General features: G+C 39.4%; 1 protein-coding gene across 1 annotated transcript in view; it reads left to right on the forward strand.

Moving 5' to 3' along the window:
* Positions 1–7,716: 7,716 nt before the first annotated feature.
* Positions 7,717–18,206, forward strand: part of cadm2b (cell adhesion molecule 2b) — a gene marked incomplete at both ends in the record, with an annotated part of 192,951 nt that continues 182,461 nt past the window's right edge. Inside the window, one exon of the mRNA XM_080514005.1 lies at positions 7,717–7,777. Coding sequence (XP_080370131.1) covers positions 7,717–7,777 — 61 coding nt within the window. The remainder of the gene's footprint in view (positions 7,778–18,206) is intronic.

Consider the following 18,206-nt stretch of genomic DNA (forward strand, 5'->3'; position numbering starts at 1 on the left):
AATTTTTCTACAAAAATGTTGAATTTGCATAGTTTGAATGCATGAGCACCTCAGTCAATATTTTGTGTTTTGCACATTATTGCGATCACTTTATAATTTGTTTTGTAGATCAAGTATTAGGCTAAAATGAATTTTGTTAATGTGACACATTGCATTCATATTGTGACATATTGTACAACTGAAAGCAATACAATGCAATTAGATATATTATTGTGATATAACTATGTACAGTGTTAGGTTATTATATAGAAACCCTAGGGAAAAAACATGTTTTTAACTGATATCTTGGGAAGGATTAACTCTCAAGCACTTTGTGATGTCTAAAACAGGAGTGTCCAACATAAGGCCTGTGGGCCAAAACCGACCTTACAAAAAGCTCCAATGAGGTCAAACCACCAAGAAAATGCAAAAAATTATGAAACGAATATCTTAAGAATAGTGGACAGAACACTAAGATCAGTGATACTGCTATGAAAGCGATCCAACCAGCACAACCATTCGAAGCCATAATGTTAAGGCGAGTTTGTAAAAACCGGCACAATACGACAGCTAAAGAAGATGTTTTTTGTTGTTGTTGTTTTTTTTTTTTTTTGGGGAGGGGGGGGGGCTTTTCACTGCGTTTTGCCCCAGAAAGTTTAATTAAATTTATCTTTATGTTGAGATTGTAGCTATTTCCCATACTAATTGTTTTTTTAAGACAATAGTGACAATTGCATCATTTATACTCTGTGTCCGAACAAAGACAAACTTGAAAGTTCAAATTTAATGGTTATTATGACGCTATTTTACTGGTCCAGTCCATCCTAGATAAAATTGGGCTGTATGTAGTCTCTGAAATGAAATGAGTTTGACACCCTCGGTTTGAAATCTGCCCAGAATCGTGAAATATTTTCCTGAGGCAATAGCGTTCTTTATCCAAAACTTTTATACAAACTTGAGCACAGCAGCCACAACCTGTGTGTGATGACGAAGAGGAGCAGAAGGCAAAAAGAACAACTTTGAAGATGAACCTCATTGCTTGGCGAATACGTGGGAAAATGCTATTATTGAATAAAAACTGTGTGTGAATTGTAGAGTGACACATGAGAGCTGAAGTTGAATATAATCAAAGAATCTTCAAAGACAATTGGACTCTAAAAGTGTTGATGAGAATGAGAAATGTTCATTTACCCCCACAGTATTTAGGTGATCTCTTTTGTTTTATCTTTTTAATAATTTTCGCCTGACAAATCAAATGCAATAAGCAGCAGGTTAACTCGATTGAGATATTTTCAGAGGCATTTATCACCACAGGGCATATCTGGAAAAAAAAAAGTAAGGATTCTTAAAAATCAATTAACCTTTAGTTTACTTCAAAGAATATTATTTTAAAAAAAAAACCACTTTAAACACATGAAAGCAAAACTGAAGTTAATGTTAACCCTGTATCAAGCAATTCATCAAACCTATTCAGGTCTACAGAGCTTCTTGTTTCTCTTAAACTGATACATGTATATTAATTATAATCGTATAAAGCACAATTATGCTCACTATTGAACTCGACGCTGCTCAGTGATCTGCGTCCTTTATTTCCTTTCAGTGCACCTGGGTGGTACATTTAACTTGCAAATATGATAAATACAATATGAAAAACGGCTGTTGAGAAAAGCATTGCACACATGAAAGTACTTTAAAGTTTCAGATATAAGGCCAGTGCTTTTGGTAAGATAGTGCTGATTTAGGGTAATATTTTTGAAAGTAATACAGTGCATGACATAATGGGACAGTGGTGATTGATCGCCTGTCGCCGTTATCATTGACAGATATCCAGTTAAACCTTTTTGGCCCTTTAAAGCTAGAAATGATATGATATGTATAAATGGAACACACATTTTGAAACATCGTGTTAAACTCTGGGATGTGGTATTTTCATTAAAATACCACACTCATATCTCGCCAGCTTTTCAAACTTCATACTTTAAATAACAATTTAAACTGACAAAATGTCACTTTAAAAAGAAATGAATAATAATAATAGTTAAGGTTGTTTTAAAAAATATCAAAAATTAGAACACAGTAAGTTTTAAAAAAGTGCAATATAAATATTGTAATTTATTTTCATCCAATATTTTATTTAATTAATTTTATATTTCACACTTACATCTCCAAAATATAAAGTATGAAATATAAATTATGCATTGTGGTGGGTATGAAACAAAACAAAACTAAAAATGCAGTTTCGTTAGAAAGTAGATGAACATTCCTTGATTAAAATATTTTTTTAATGAAACTTCTTGGAGGAGATCTTCACACTTCCAGCGATCCACAGGCAGGAGGATGGACCAAACCATTCTGAAGCGATTGAAATTTGATTTGATTATTTTCTAAGAAAGTGATTTCATGTCACGTTTAAATTGTTTTACCCAATAGTTTTCCTGTCTAATGACGTTAATTCTTGTCTTCTTTGAGTAGTGGCTATTTATAGCGTGAAATTAAATTTTTCTTCATCTCAAAGCTATATTCTCTCCTCTTCCTGACTGATGTTGTGATGTGTTAGTCCAGCCTCATCTCAACAAATTAGCATAATTCACTGGGTCCCCTTTGATAGAGAAATATGTGGAACAGGAAATCTCAGAGATGTTTGAGTGACTGGTGTCGTTGCCTCGGAGCGCCGGCTCGCATGCTTGTTTGCCTGGTAGAGGGAACCCACCATCAAAAGCAGCGAGTTTCCAGTGTCCCATCAATAAAGCAATAACCAGATGGAAACGTATTCCCAGCAGCCGTCAATGGCAAATATTCTGGGGGAAAACAGAGGGAACACAAAGCTCTCATTGTAGCACATTGTTTAAGTTCAAGCTGTACAAAGCTTGAGAGAGCGGCTGTTATTTCCCAGAAGAGCTCTGACAAGAGGGGAGAAACAAGGATATGTTGAACACACCAGATTGCAAGACTTTTTTTTTTTTTAAATCATACATTTTCCATATTCTGTCAGGATTCTGGATTTATCGTTTGTATTGGGAAACATTGGCATCCAGAACCAAACATTTACTTTGTTCATCCTGAAATGGCTGAATTATTCATTCAGATTAAATGCTGTGAGACAAATCAATGCATGATAACATGATTCAATCTTGACTCTATTGTTTTTCATTTCTTTTGTAGGCTTTGAAGTGGGAATGAAGACATTTTCTTTTTAAAATGTTTTTCAGATCAAATTCTGTAATATCAGAAGGTTGAAGTTATCTAATGTAGCTGGTGACCTTGTTAAGTCTGTCAATGCACACAATGGAGCATTTTAAATGATACAAAGCATGAGGCCGTGTGTAATATAATGCCCCCAGAGATGGATGCAAAAGGAGAACATGCTCCTCTGCATTACAGATCTGTGTCAGCACCCCCCCACCCACCCCTTTTTTTCTGCTGAACCCACATGGTCAATAAATTCCTGCTGTTTAAAAGGCGCATGAGTAGAATTCCACTCTCAAAGATCTAATGAAATGACGAGGAATTGACCTTCAGGACACATGGGATTGATTCTTTACCACCATCCTCATGGTAATTGGCTTTGTATAGTTCTGCTCTGAATTATAAGTGAGCTGTATAGAGAATGTATATGTCGCACAAGAGCACTCAGTCCTTCAAGGTTTACAGTTCAGGAAAGCGTCGATGGCTCCGTGGGGATCGGAGAGATGTGCGTGGTTCCCAGTTGAAAGGCGAAAACGCAGCATCAGCATACAGAAAAAAAAAAAAAAAGTGGAAAAGGTTCCCAATTGACCCGCTCTAATTAAAAGCTGTAATTGATTAGAACAAACTAGAAAAAAACAAAACATAATTAATTTCATGTTTAGCAAATTAAATTAGTGATGCAACTGATTGCTTGTTTAGATAATGAATTTTGGAGATTTATGTGTCATTGTTGAGGAAAAAGTCAATGATTTAAAAGCCTAGGCTGCTTTTATTTTTCCAGTTTTTCTCAGGTGGGTCAGCAATTTGATTTGAAGTGGGAGTGGCGTGGAAGGCCACCGTGCAAAATTGAACCAAATTTGCCCGGCAGCATGTTAAACCATGTGTAAAATCCTCGCGATCGGCTTAGAAAACGATCCCCGGCTGGAGCAGCTCGTACCCACCACCACCACCACCACCAACCACCACCACCACGTGTCTTCAGGGACGGTCACACTCGCTTCTCTGCACCGCTCATACTAACCTTTGAAGGAGGGAGGATGTCCAGGAGCCCATTAACCTCCCCTGTGCCTGTGCACTGATTCCTGACACGCACCCAGACACCAGGTCACAACCTCTGGGAAAAGCACAGTGCCTTTTTTTTTTTTTTTTACACAACACAGACAGATCTTCCCTCTGTTACAACAAGCTGTGGCTGCACATGATGTTCCAAATAAGAAATTCCTCATGCAAACTCTTCCAACTGATTTATTCTGAGTTGCTGACGTGTTTGCTTGCTCATAATAAAGAGTGTGGAGTTTAAAAGTGTGAAATATATTCACCATGAGACATTTTGAAGATGATCGTATGAGCCATACACAGAGTTTTCTAACAGGTGATTGCTGCTGGAGAAGGGAACTGGGGCGTTCTCTGTCTTTGAATGAGTCTGTACTGTAGTCTGGAAATGTTTTCAGCATGCCTCGATGTGAATGCAGTGACGACATAATGTGCCTGCAAGGTGTACACACACACACACACACACACAATGTGCCTGCAAGGTGTACACACACACACACACACACACACACACACACACACACACACACACACACACACACACACACACACACACACACACACACACACACACACCACCACCAACAACAACAACAACAACATAACAGCAGCAACCTTAAAGGCACGTGGTACATATCCTGTTATTAGAGACAGGTTGATCTGATCTAGTATTGATGTACTAATCACGGGGAAAATATTTTTAAACAGTTTCATGGGGATTGGATCAGTGACTCTTTAACTTTATCCATAATAGTTAGAATTTTGTCATTAAAGAAGTTTACGAAGACATTACTGCTAAAAGTTAATGGGATATGAGGTTCGACAGAACTGTGACTTTTTGTCAGCCCGGCTAAAGTACTGAAGAGAAATCTAGGATTGTTCTTGTTTCCTTCAGTAAATCATTTTTCTGCACATGCATGAGAGGATGTATTTTTGTTTATCCATACAAATGCCAGTGTGCTCACCATTGTGGTTTCTTTGCAAATACAATAAACAGCACCCACTAGTGGCCCATCATGAAAACTACATAATTTTCAGTATTTGTGTCTCCATGTAAATGGACATTGTTTTCAAAATGAAGCTGTGTAAACACAAAACTCTTCTGAAACAAAAATGTCAATACAACTCATTTTCACTTCAAATGTCTTGTAAACAAGGAGTCAGATACAAAAAGACAAGCGAAGTGATTAAAGTACAAGGCATAATTTTCATTTATCTGAGAATGCTTGCATTGATTTTTTCCCATACCTTTGATGCTGTGACAGATCACCTCCTTTATTTGCTTTTCTATAAGCAAAATTAAGATTTACTTGCTGACACGCTCCGATAGGTTTGTCAAAATCCTTCACCAACAGGGACACAGTCCTTCAATCAATCACCTCATGGTGAAATCAAATAAAGAAACATAGAAATACTACATTTTCCAGCAGATCAATCTGGTGTAAACACAACTAAATAGACACAAAACCCTCATTTTTAATTCTCCTGTAAGTGCATGATGTTGCCCATGTTCTTAGTTGGTCACCCACAAAAGGCACCGAAGGCAAAATTAACATGCTTTATGAAAGAGCTTGTTTAATCAAGTTGTATCTGTTCACCACAGATTTATAGCACATTTGCACTGTCTTGACATGGTTTTCGGTGACATTGCTTCAATATGAGACGTCTCTTTTGCTAATAGGATGTGTTGAACTTTTTGTGAATGACCGATTGTAAAGAAAAAAAATACTTAAGAGAGCTCGGAATGTCAGTTCCCTACAGTGCTCAACCCAGAGCAGCTTTTTATTGGATAAATCAGCCACTACAACAACGATTCTTTCACTCATTAACTGTGTTGTGGCTTTGACCAAATATACCATTACTTGACCAAAATCACTACTCACGCCTTCAAAATTGTGTAGTTGCTCAAAAAAGTTAAGTAAGAAAGAGTTCTTGCAGTGCAAATGATGTGACTATAAACTGGTGTTAATGCCCTCCCGAAATGAAAACACAAAAATGATGCGTTTTCATTTGAAACGTTGTGTAGGTAAACATCAGATTGAATTCTTTCTGATTGAGGAATCAGATTTGATCAATAATATTTTGCACTAAATCCAATTTAACAGCACCCACTAGTGGCCCAACATGATAAAAACAAATTTCAGCATTTCTGCCATTTCTGTCTTTTTTTTTTTTTTTTTTAAACGTTGTGGGGAAAACGTCACACTCCTCTGAAATGAGAATGCAAACAACAGTCTTTTTTCACTTGAAACATTAAATCGGTCAATGTTAGTTTGTTATTCAACCTCACCATTCATAAGAGGAGCTCAGGACATCCACAAAAATATATTAATCTGAATACAACGAAATGGGCTTTCGTCTACTGTTGTTACACGATCAACTTCATTACATATACACACGATTCACTTCACAGATATTTGTATTTGTTTGAAAATTATCCATTATTTTAACGTGCTATGGGACATGGCATCCACATATGCGGACATTATTTTGGGTTGTACAGCAGTTGGCTGGACTATTGTTTTTACAACTTTAAAGACTGTTTTTAAGCCATTTCTACTCATTTTAGCCTTCCAGGACCTTCAGTCCACATATGTAGAAATCATTTAGGGTTGTCTAGACCACAATACAATATGAGTTTGGGCCTTATGAGGTTAAGTGATGAATCTTATTGATAAACTACCCCATCCTTTTATTTCACTACGACGCTCTCTGGTGATCTAAAATGCTTTTCATTCACAATCAGACTAATCGTTGCTGTTAATTGTATTAATTCACAGACATTAATCATGACTATTGGCTCACAATGCTCCTCGTCTTCTTGAATCTTCACCACAGAGGCTCATTGTTCAGCTCTGATATTTCCTGATCACCAGGATTACCCCCACCCCACCCCACCCGTCTCTCTCGCTCTCTCTCTCGCTCTCTCTTCCAGATGGGCGTGAGGAAGTGATTGCATTTGTTTGCACAGTTTAGCGGTGATCGGGACCATTCCTAGGTGCTCTCCATTGGTAAAGCGTCTTCATTAGTCAAAAAGCGTGGGCGGGACTCTTGCTCTCCGCAGCGAGTCAAAAGAGAAAGGCAATAAAGGGAGGCAGGAGCTGCACTTTGCCGACGAGCATCTCTGCCGTCCTGCTTCACTATACAGTGACCACCGTGCACAACTCCCACAAGAAGAGAAAGAGAGAGAGAGAGAGAGAGAGAGACTGCGCGAGAGAGAGAGAGAGAGAGAGAGAGAGAGAGAGAGAGAGAGGGAGAGAGAGAAGAGGAGAAAGATCTGGGACTTCTCTGAAAAGGACATAGTTCATCAATGTAACTCCGGTCAGTGTGAAACTGCGCCGTTTACCTGGATAAGTCCATCTTCGACAAGAGGAGAGATAACGAGAGAGAGAGAGAGAGAGAGGAGGAGAGAGAGAGAGAGAGAGAGGAAGACAAGAGTCCAACGCGAGTGGAGTGTTGACGTGAATCTGTGAAGGGGGGAAAAAAAGAGAGAAGAATATGATTGTCAACCAGCACTTGATCTTCATCCTTTACAGCCTCTGCGCGAGCGTCTTGAAAGGTGAGCGCTGCGTGTTGTTGCGGTGTGACGGGCGTGGTGTGCGGGGAAGGCGGCGGCGGCTGCTGCGTAAAGTCTATAGAGTCTATACATCGTGTGTGATCCTGCAAGTCTTCAATCCACACAAGAGCTGGCCGGCTGGCTGGTGGTTTTATTTCTTAATAAACCCCCCCTCGTCGTGTATAATGTTGCGTGTTTTGCTGGAGTGTGGCTGCAGGACGTGTGTCGGTGCGCGCGCCAGCCGCTGTCAGCCGAGTGTGCAGGAATGCCTGGAAGTTGAATTGTGTGCGGCTGCGATGTGAAAAAAGCACAATGCGGCGGCACAAGTTTTTTTTTTTGTGTGCGTGTGTGTGTGTGCATCGCTGACAACTTGACCCCCCCCCCCCCCCCCTTTTTTTTTTTAGATGAAGTGGCAGACGAGACATAACGCTGCGGATGAGTCGATTATATATATATAGGGAGACAATCCCCCATACAGCGATGGCTGCATGTCAGTTGAGCTTTTTGTCTTGCGTGCGCACTATGTCAAGTCGGTGTGCGTGTGCGTGTCCTTTATGGATTTTTGGCAATGACTTTGTAAACCCCAAAAAGCACGCAAACTTCGGCTGCCTCCCGACACAGGTGAGTTCGCGCGACGCCTACATGCAGCCCAGCGTCAGTGTCTCCTGACGACATGTGTCCAACTCCCCACAGACCCACCGTCCCACTCTTGGACCTGCATGCGCAGCCACCGCCCTAAAGGCGACCAGCACGCGCAACTCCTCCCGGAAGGGCTGAGCTGCTGGGGGTTCTGCCAGGGGTGGGGGTAATGTCAAACACCAATCAAATTACAATTACATTGTATTGACCCCCCCCCCCCACACACACACACAAACTTCGTGTCTCATAAGCACTGAAACATTTTCCCACAAGGATAGCCTAAATATGATGTCATTTCAAGGCAATTTGCACTAAATAAATCACATTCTTCATTTAGGCAGTGAGGGATAAAGATAATTTGTAACAGAGGTAGACAACATTATCAAGATAAAAAAGAAACAAAACACCATTCACAAGTAAAATGGCTGAAGTTATTAGTTTTTAGGAAGGTGGGAAAGCTTTGGAAAGGCTCCAGTTTTCCAGACAGCCCTTGCTTAAAGTGCAGCATGAAATACTGGGAGAAGATCAGACTTGCTGAAAGAAATAAAAAAAAAATATTGAGTGAACAAAATAAACAAGGCTCACATTTTCATTACTGCAATCCAAGAAGCATATCCTCATTACACATCTTCAAGTTTTAACCGTCGTCACATCTTCTGAGGATAGTCCTCTCTCATGGACGCTGCCATGTTGCACCGACTCTGTAGGAGTCCAGAGTGAATAGGGAAGACATGGCCTGGTGAGTTTATTGAGGCAATGGCAGCATTTCAGTTCAGGTTTTGTCTTCAACTCTGGCAGCATGCGCACCACGATAAGTTCAGCCACGATCAAGTGTGCGTACGCCCTTGATTTGAATGCATTTGTCAAACAAAAGCCACTCATGCAAATTGTGGAATCTAAGTAGTGTCTCATCTTTTACAAAAGACTCACATGTGGAGAGACGTGGAGGTGGAGCGTTGCTACTCACAGGATCTATACAGCCTCACCGCAGATTCCCCCAACATCGGATTTATATTGAGTGAGAGTCTTGGCTACAGCAACGATATGCAGATTACTCTGTAATTCAGGTCATATTGCTCCAAAACATTTAACCAAGAGAAGGAACTCAAAAACTGTGACTGGTCGTGTCCTCCCCGTTTCTGCTTCTTCTCTTTGTCACATTAATTCCTGTAAAACTGCGATGAATATTGTTTGTGTGCTTCAACTTTCATCTGTTCAGTGATAGTCAATGAGGACAAACGATAGTGTCAAACAATGAATGCAAATAAAGAGGAAGAGTATACAGGAAACCGTCTGATCATTGTGAGAGTTGGGGCATATTTTCTAAAACTGGGATTAGTTATGAAATGCAACATTTCATCTCTTATAGTTTGTTGTGATGAGAAGAGAAAAGATTGATTAGAGTGTTTGATCGTGTACAAATACTTTTGTAAATTGTTGGAACCAGTATTTCAGTCTATGCAACTGGTGTGTTGATTACATAAATATGTAAAGACTGAGAAGCTGTATCTTTCCCTCCAAAGACGATCTGCAAGTCACGTCCTGTGAAAACACAAATAAAATTCCCATGGGGGAAAGAAATGAGCAATTCTATCTAAAATGGCAATGAAGGCACTGGCTGTGGTTGCATGGATTAGTAATAAGATTGGAATGTAATTAATCGGATTATATACACTACATTGAGATCAGTTTGGCCTTTTCTGGAACGATGATCAGATCAGAAAATGTGGCACAACAGTTTTTTTTGTTGTTGATCCGTCAGCTAAAATGTAAAGGGATCAGATCTTTTTTTTTGAGTTTCAGTTTTGAAAGAACTTGATTAGGCTAGTTGACGTAGCAATTCTGATGGATTTCTACGTTAAAACTAGATTTTTGATCATCGGCCCACGTCACGAACAGCAAACATCACAAACATTATCAATAAAATCTAATCTCACAATCAGAAATAATTAAATCAGATTGACACTAAGTGACCTGGTAAACACACCGTTTGTGCTCCTGTGTAGTGCAGACTAAAGCCCTGATCACACGGCAAAGTTTTAAGTAAAAATGCATTATTTTTAGTGTTCCAGATAAGTTTCACATGTTCAAGGCGATGTTTTAATAACGGTGTGTGCTTAAGCAGGAACAGAAGAAACTCCTTAACAGTGTGGTTTTCATGTTGTGCCACTAGCGGGTGCTGCTGTTTGTTTTTGTAATGAAATTCTGTTTGCATGGAGACGAATTTGGAGCGTTTTCATAAAGTTGTGTTTTCGGTAGCTCCGAAACGCAACATAAGTTTTCTGTCTTCACTTTAAAACATTGTTTTATAAAGTGAAGACAGAAAATTCTGAGTTTGCTGTTAAGCCTTCAAAAGATCTCTTGCCTTGCACAAGGCAAATACAGAGAAGCAACCACACCCACACTTACAGGCAATTTAAAGTCACCTATTAACCTCACAGGCATATTTTTGGACGGCGGGAGGAAACACACATGCAGGGATAACATGCAAACTTTTCCCTCAACCTTCTCATATATATACTAACCAATATATACTAACTATAGTTACTAGGCTGCCATCACAGGCATCAAGAAATAGTGCACGGGCTGCATTGTGATCACCAGGACTATGAATTTGACTCTATTTTTAATGATGAAGATGAATAAAATGTTTTTTTTGGGCCAGTTTTACACCCATCATATGTTATTATGTATGAATGGCATCCATTGATGTTTATATGTTCTGACTTCCAAAATATCACAAAACTTCAATAAAAACACGTTCACCATTAACTTAATGAGTGCTCTTAAAATGGTTGAACTAACAATGATTAGGGGTTATTAACGCTTTGCAGTTAGGCCCCAAATCACAGCACACACTTTCAGAGGCAATGCATGTCATATTCATGAGAAACCCACGGGTTTATCCTCCAGAGGCGCCGCGTGTATAATTTCCAGAGCAGATCATGATTTGAAGAGAAATAAAATAATAAATAAAAAAAATAGTCTCTCAATCAGCTCCTATTTCAGTCTCCCATTCTGTCAGGAACGTCACCTCTTGCCACATGTCAAATATTTTTAGTGCAAGTGTCAGACCGTTCTGTGCTCAGCTTGCCCTCGGTTTAACTCTGCACAGCGTAAATGGGTAAACTCCTGTGGGACTGACTCGCAATTTTCTCCTTAAATTCCAGAGTATTTATCTATTTCGGATCAATGCTTTTGCCGTCTTGGAAATTCTTGCAGTTCTTTACTTCAGTGGGTTTTGGCCGTTCACATTGGCCTTGTGTCAGTTTGATATCCCATCATGTCGGACATAAAGATGCGATCATGATGAGGTGTCTGAGCATTCACCACCACCCTACAACAGCGATTATCATATTTTATTCAAAAACAAATTTTGGGGGGATAATTTTTCCATCATAGGTGAATGTCACTCTGCTATACATGTGATAGATAAAGCTTGCTTTTTCAAATGATTTCTGTCATTGTCACCTAGTATTGCACCACCAATACCTCCCCATTGTGAAAACCTTCCTTTGATGGTGCATTCAAGGACGCTCTGTTATCCGCAGTGTAACAATTGACCTCCAAAAAGCCTTGCATTCACCAGCCATGCTGTAAGGCAATTGACATACCAATAAAAGTAAATATTGGCATTGGGTTAAAAGTACGTGAAAGTGAATTTGATTGCATCCCATTTAAAGGTTTTTAGTGGCAGACCTTGAACAAACCAAAAGAGAGTTTTCCAGACAGGCCTTGCTTACAGAGTCGTAACACATAATGATGAATACGTGGAAAGACCAGATCTGGTAAAAGACTTGAAAAAATTAAGCTTTAAAACACACAAAATAAAATTAGTACTTGTAAAGTAAATTTGTGTTGTTTTTTTTATATTTGTGAAGTGTGATAAGATAGAGAGCATCAAGGTGTCTATAGCAGCAGTTATGACAGTTGTAAACAACTTCGATCCGTCAATTGATTGTTTGTTTATCTAGAACTTTACAATAACGTAGCATAGCATTTCTCGTCCTTAAAAAAAACAAATGTAGCATCCCAAGAAGCGGAGAAGGATACAATAAGAGAAATAAAATAGAACTAATAGTAAAGCTGTAAAATAGAAAACTACATATTAAAAGGTTTACTCGGTATTTCAAATTAATTTCATCATACCAGTAGGAAAACAGTTGCCTTTACAGCCTAACAGCAATATCTTATGATGGAAAATAATTCTAATTCTGCCACACTGAGGCCCCATTCACATGACAACAGTGCTCGGAGCCTTTTCGAAAACTATTTGTAAAACCAAAACCTTCAAAAAACGGCTCCCATGGTGAAACTTTTTGAAAATGCTCCATCTCCGTGGAAACGGGGGGGGGGGGGAAACTATGTAAAAGGGAGAAAACACAAATTTCTCAAAATGCTGGATTTCTTCTGCACAGACACAAAGTAGATGGAAAACAATAGTAGTGGCCTCCAGAGCGTCACGACTCGCAGTCCATGTTCTCCTTGGACTTATAGTTGAGAGTCTCCGTTATAAGAATCCAACTTCATCATCTGTCCCTGCGAATGTCCGTGTACTTGCCATTGCTAATGTTTATAGCGCATGGTTCTCTGCCAGCATACGTGTGTTTCATTACAGATACAACCAACAGCACCCACTATTGGCCCAATATGAAAACTACATTGTTTTCAGCATTTTTGCGGAACTGCAAAACTTTTCAGAAAAGAAAAGGCAAGATCATTTCATTTTTACTCTAAATATCATCATGTCATCATACTAAAGAAAAGAAAACCTATATTTGTTTATAGTTGAGTGAGACAGTGGCGTCTCCAGACTGGCTGGAGGTTTAAATTTTGAGTGCGTGTGGTTGCATGTCTCTTTCTCTCTTGCGCTCTCTCTCTGTTTGTGTTTTTCCACAGTGAACACAGACTTTCAGCCATTGTCAGCTGGGATCTGCACCCACACAGCCCTCATTTGGATAAAGTAGTCTCAATTTTATCTTCCTTACATAGTCCTGTAATGGGGAAACCAGACATTCGATCTACATACATAGATCTTCTTGCTACCACAGGTTCTCACACATGAGATTGCTTCTGTTTTCATTGCATTTTAAACGCTGGAGGCTCTTAGTTCCCCCCCAAAAATGTGCAAACGAGCCTGAACCCTGTACCACAGCACAACAATCCTCTCCCACCTGTTGCAGCGACGTTCTCAAACATTTTGTTACATGAGCATCCTCTGTCCGCTTGGCCTTTCCCTCTGTGATTTCAGTGAGAATCAATGACAATCGACATCGATTAGCATTAACTCTGATGTGAACCGCTCTGTGTCAGTTGCATTTGTTTGAGGAAGAGCAGAAAGTATATCGTCAACAATAAAGTAAGTGTACAAAAAAAACACCCCAAAAGCTTCAGTGCCCACTCACACTTTGCTGGTTTAATTGTGGAGCAACACAAACAGCTTTAAATACAAACAACGGGGCGCTTGTGAGGAGCTCCTGGTGGATTTGGGGCTGAAGCGAAAACCTACATGTTTGCTTGAAGGAACAGGTAGGTAATTCAGTGCAACACTGTCCTCTCCCAATCATCTCAAGCGTCTTTGGAATACATTCAGAGTTACACTCAAATTAATGGAGATCATTAAGAAAGAGGAAGCTCGCTCTAAAATACACCTTATGGCATATTTTTGGGAGAATATTTTGGAACATTGGCATACGAGTTGCGGTTAATAAATATGTGGATAAACAGCTGCTGTCGCTGGTGTGAGCCTGCCTCGATGATCCACCTCATAAATATTGAAAAAAAATCATATTTATATATAAATGTCAGATGCAAATTATTGTGCTAAAACTTGAATTTTAATGCCAAAAGTCCAAACTGAAGTATGCCTCTATTGCAGCTGGTTGTCTCTTAACGTGACAAGCAAAGTTTATGGATCTACCCAGTTAATTACTCAACTTTATTCATGTTTTAAATCAAGTATGAATTTTAGGGGTGCACCAAAGCCCTTTTTTAAAAACAAAACAAAACACGAGCACTGACCTTTAGCTACTTGTTGATACGGTTACTTATTAGGTTTTAGGTTTGCTTTCACATGGCAGGTGAGAGAGCCGACAAACCACACTGACAGTGTCAGGCAATTACACCAGCTGCTCGTTTGGTGGCGTTGTCACCCGTACCGACTGCTGGTCAGAGAGGAAGAAATGTATAACAAAGTAGAAATTCAGTTCGATGATTGGTCCGGACTGAAATTGGAAATCCCGCCCCTTCAGCTGGTGGTGGCTAATGGGTTGAAGCTACAATAATACATAGTCTTCAGACTGCGTGTCAAAGAGCGCTTGCCTCACTTTTCTTTTTACATCTGCTTCTTTTGATTTACGTTGTTAGCTTGTAGTAGCTGTTTTTTGTAGGAAGTAACTTTCACCCCTCGTCTTGATATTTTGTCAGAACATGGCTTATGCTGGTCATTCTCATTAATATTAAAAAATGATCCAAACTGCCAACATCACTCATCCTCTCTCGTAGGGCTGGGCAATATGGTCTCAAATCAATATCGCGATATATTGCGCAGTTCACCTCAATAACGATAAGTGGATGATAACGACTCCACTATACCCCTGCAGAAAACAAATGTTTGGCCACTAGATGTAGCTATTGTATGTAGATATTAATAGTATGACTCCCCAGGACCTATTTATTGCTACTTTAAAGGACTGTAAAACTACACTGTCTGAAAATAAATGAAGAAAATACAAATTAAGTACTTTTAGTTAAGGTGTACTGAAGAGCTGATCAGCACAGATTACTTGAAATGAGAACGACTGAGAGCTGATTATACCCGAGACTTCGTCAGTATTGCACATGAAAACACAGGTTTTCTCCACAGTGATCCGAAAAAATACCTATCTAACCTAATTCTCCCAAAAGAAGTTACATATTTTGTGTGTAAAACGACTTCTCAGCAGCCGTTACAACTTCTGAACCATCCTCCATCGCCTCGCTTCTCTCCATTTTTGTTACAGACTGGAATGGGTGGAGTCACGTCTCTCATGCAGCACAGCGTCTTAAAGGGACAGGCTACCTACACACACTCAAAACCGTTTGTTTTCTCTCTTTTTTTAAACACGAATATATTGATGTGGGCAAAATGACGTTGGTAATTTTCCTAAATTTTGGTATCTGTAAATTTTCGGTTTATTGCCCACGCCTACTCTCTGGTCTTTGTACAGACGATGTTGCTTACGCACTACGTCGTGTAAAACTCGTCAAACTGTATCAGGGATCTTTTCTGAGTGCCAGTATCGGTCTATCCCTGATTTGAGTTCCCTATTTAAGAGTTCATCCCCAAATAGCTCGAAGGTGTGATGTTATTGTAGCAAGTGCAGGCCTGTAAATGTATTCACATCATGACTCACGACATCAGTGTTTGCACATTTAATTATACAAAACTCTGTACTGGAGAGACAAAACGGCTCAGAGAGTTCGATCATCAATGGCCACATCAAGATCAGTTTTAAACATTTATGAACCAAAGGTTTAAAGTTAAAAACAAAGTGTGCATCGCCTCGGAAAATCTGCACCAACACCCCACCTCCCACCCTACATTTGTTATTACAACGGTGAGAAATTTTTAATCTGCATTGGGAACAAAATCACTCGCAAAATACACAGAGGTGACCAATTTAATTTGAATAATAGTAGTGGTAGTTTGCAAATATTTTGCAATGTTAACAAGCATTTCTTTCTTTCTTTTCTTTTCTTTTCTTTTTTTTTTAAAGCAGAGCAGAGCAGCACTGGTACAGGACTTAACCTAGCAGAGCATTACTCCCAAAATCTACAAGCAAATTTGGAGATGTTGATATCGTGCTTGCTGACAGACAAACAAACAAACGGGAGCGAAAAAACATAACCTCCTCGGCTGAGGTAATAAGGTGCAGCATCTTGTGTGTGATCACGGCCAGCCTAATCGACAGTTAAATTGCAGTGCTGCACGTCGCACACTGCAGTGACTCTGTCGACAAGACTTCAGCCTCAGCAGCTCTGCTCCGGCTCCATAATGCTCAGAGTCATTTTCATGCAGACTCATCCTCCTCGGAACAAGCACACTGTTAGTATTTTGGCTTGAATGCATAGCTGCCCGCTCACGCCTATACCTGCAGCCTATGAAATGCGGTACCGACTACATATTCAAAGATACTGTAACGCCATTTGTCCCGTGCTTCTTTCTTCTCAGTCAGAGGCTCTGTTACAACAGGCCTTTGTGAGATCGCTGGCATCTCAATCCACCCTCACAACATATTTCACTAAAGGCAGCTAATGAAGACACCAGACATTCCTGTCAGAGATAGTTATCAGGTACGATGGCAAGCGGGCTACACAGTAATACTAATTAGCCATGTGGAGCGGCTTCACTTAGTGTCTTTTTGCGACCCGTGGGCTGCTTGTGTCATCAGTGTACGTTTCTATGATCTGCATTTTCCTTTGTCGGCCTTCTCTGGTTCGGTCTGACATTCCCTCCTCTCAAGTGTTTCATCACTTTGCTTCTTCCCAAAAAGCTCCCGTACCACCAGGGGAACTTTTCTTCTGTTTGAGCGTGGAGCCTTTCATCATTTCTTATCTCGTCAGACATTTTGGCAAGTACAGCCTGCAGGTGACATTTGAGCGTCGGTGTGTGTTTGACCATAATGTGTGGGGGCAGTAATGAGGCCAAAGCAGGGAATAAATGAAAGTGGCTCACTTTTTTTTTTTTTTTAATACATGCATTTAATCTGGTATCAAAACCGCAGACATCAAAACTATAGAGAAGAGAGGACAAGGAGATCGGAGGCTGCGTAGTAATAATTCCTTCATAATGTAAATGAAAAATTTCATCTGTGATGAGAGGGCCGATTGAGGCGAGTCATTAAAAATGTAAAATTGTCTTGTAGTGTTTGATTTTTCTTTTAAATATTGGTGTAAGAGGAGAGCCATTAATTTGAGAGAGTTACGGCTTCCATTGTGAATATTAATTTGTCCTTGGTATTATAATTTGTGAACAGTTGTACAGGATGCCACTTTAACTACAGTTCACAAATGATCCAAAAAAAACCCAATTATAAAATAGCTTTACTGACATGATACGTCACATATAATGAAATTACAGGTGTTGCTCCCTTTGTTTAACAAGTAATGTTAACATTATAGCCATTTCACAGTTAAATGCTGTTGTATTTAACTGAAACTGGCAAGAACTTGACTATATCAAAATGCAAAAGCATTTAGCTTGAAGATGATATTCCACATTTTATCATTTCATTCCTAGTTGCTAATGAAACATATTTTGATCTGCATTGTATGGTGCAAACTGAATGACAATACAGTCTTTTCTATGTCTGTTATATTTAGTTATCATGCAGTTTATCTCAAGTGCCTTAATTTAACTATAGATTTTGCAGAATTTGTTTGCATTAACATTTTTTGCAAGAAAGATGTTGAATCGCATAAGAAGTGAAAATCCGATATATGAAGGTTATGCACATATTTTAATGCAAGCATTATAAGATATTTGGAATTTAATTTGTTGTTCCAAAGTAGGGGTGTCAAACAGAGGACCGGTGGGCCAGAATCACTTCTCCTGGGAGTCAAATTTGGTCAAAAAGAAAATTGCCGGATCTGAGAAATTATGAAATGAACTGCAATATACATATTGGACCACCAGGAGTGCACTTTTGTCTGCATTATATTGTGAATCGGTTCAGGTGATCAGGATTACTACACAGTTGAAGAAGTTTGTCTACATTAAGGATCACTTCAAGAATTTGATAAATTATTCTGA

The sequence above is a fragment of the Blennius ocellaris genome (genome assembly GCF_963422515.1).
Source record: "Blennius ocellaris genome assembly, chromosome: 2".
NCBI classification, from domain to species: Eukaryota; Metazoa; Chordata; class Actinopteri; order Blenniiformes; family Blenniidae; genus Blennius; species Blennius ocellaris.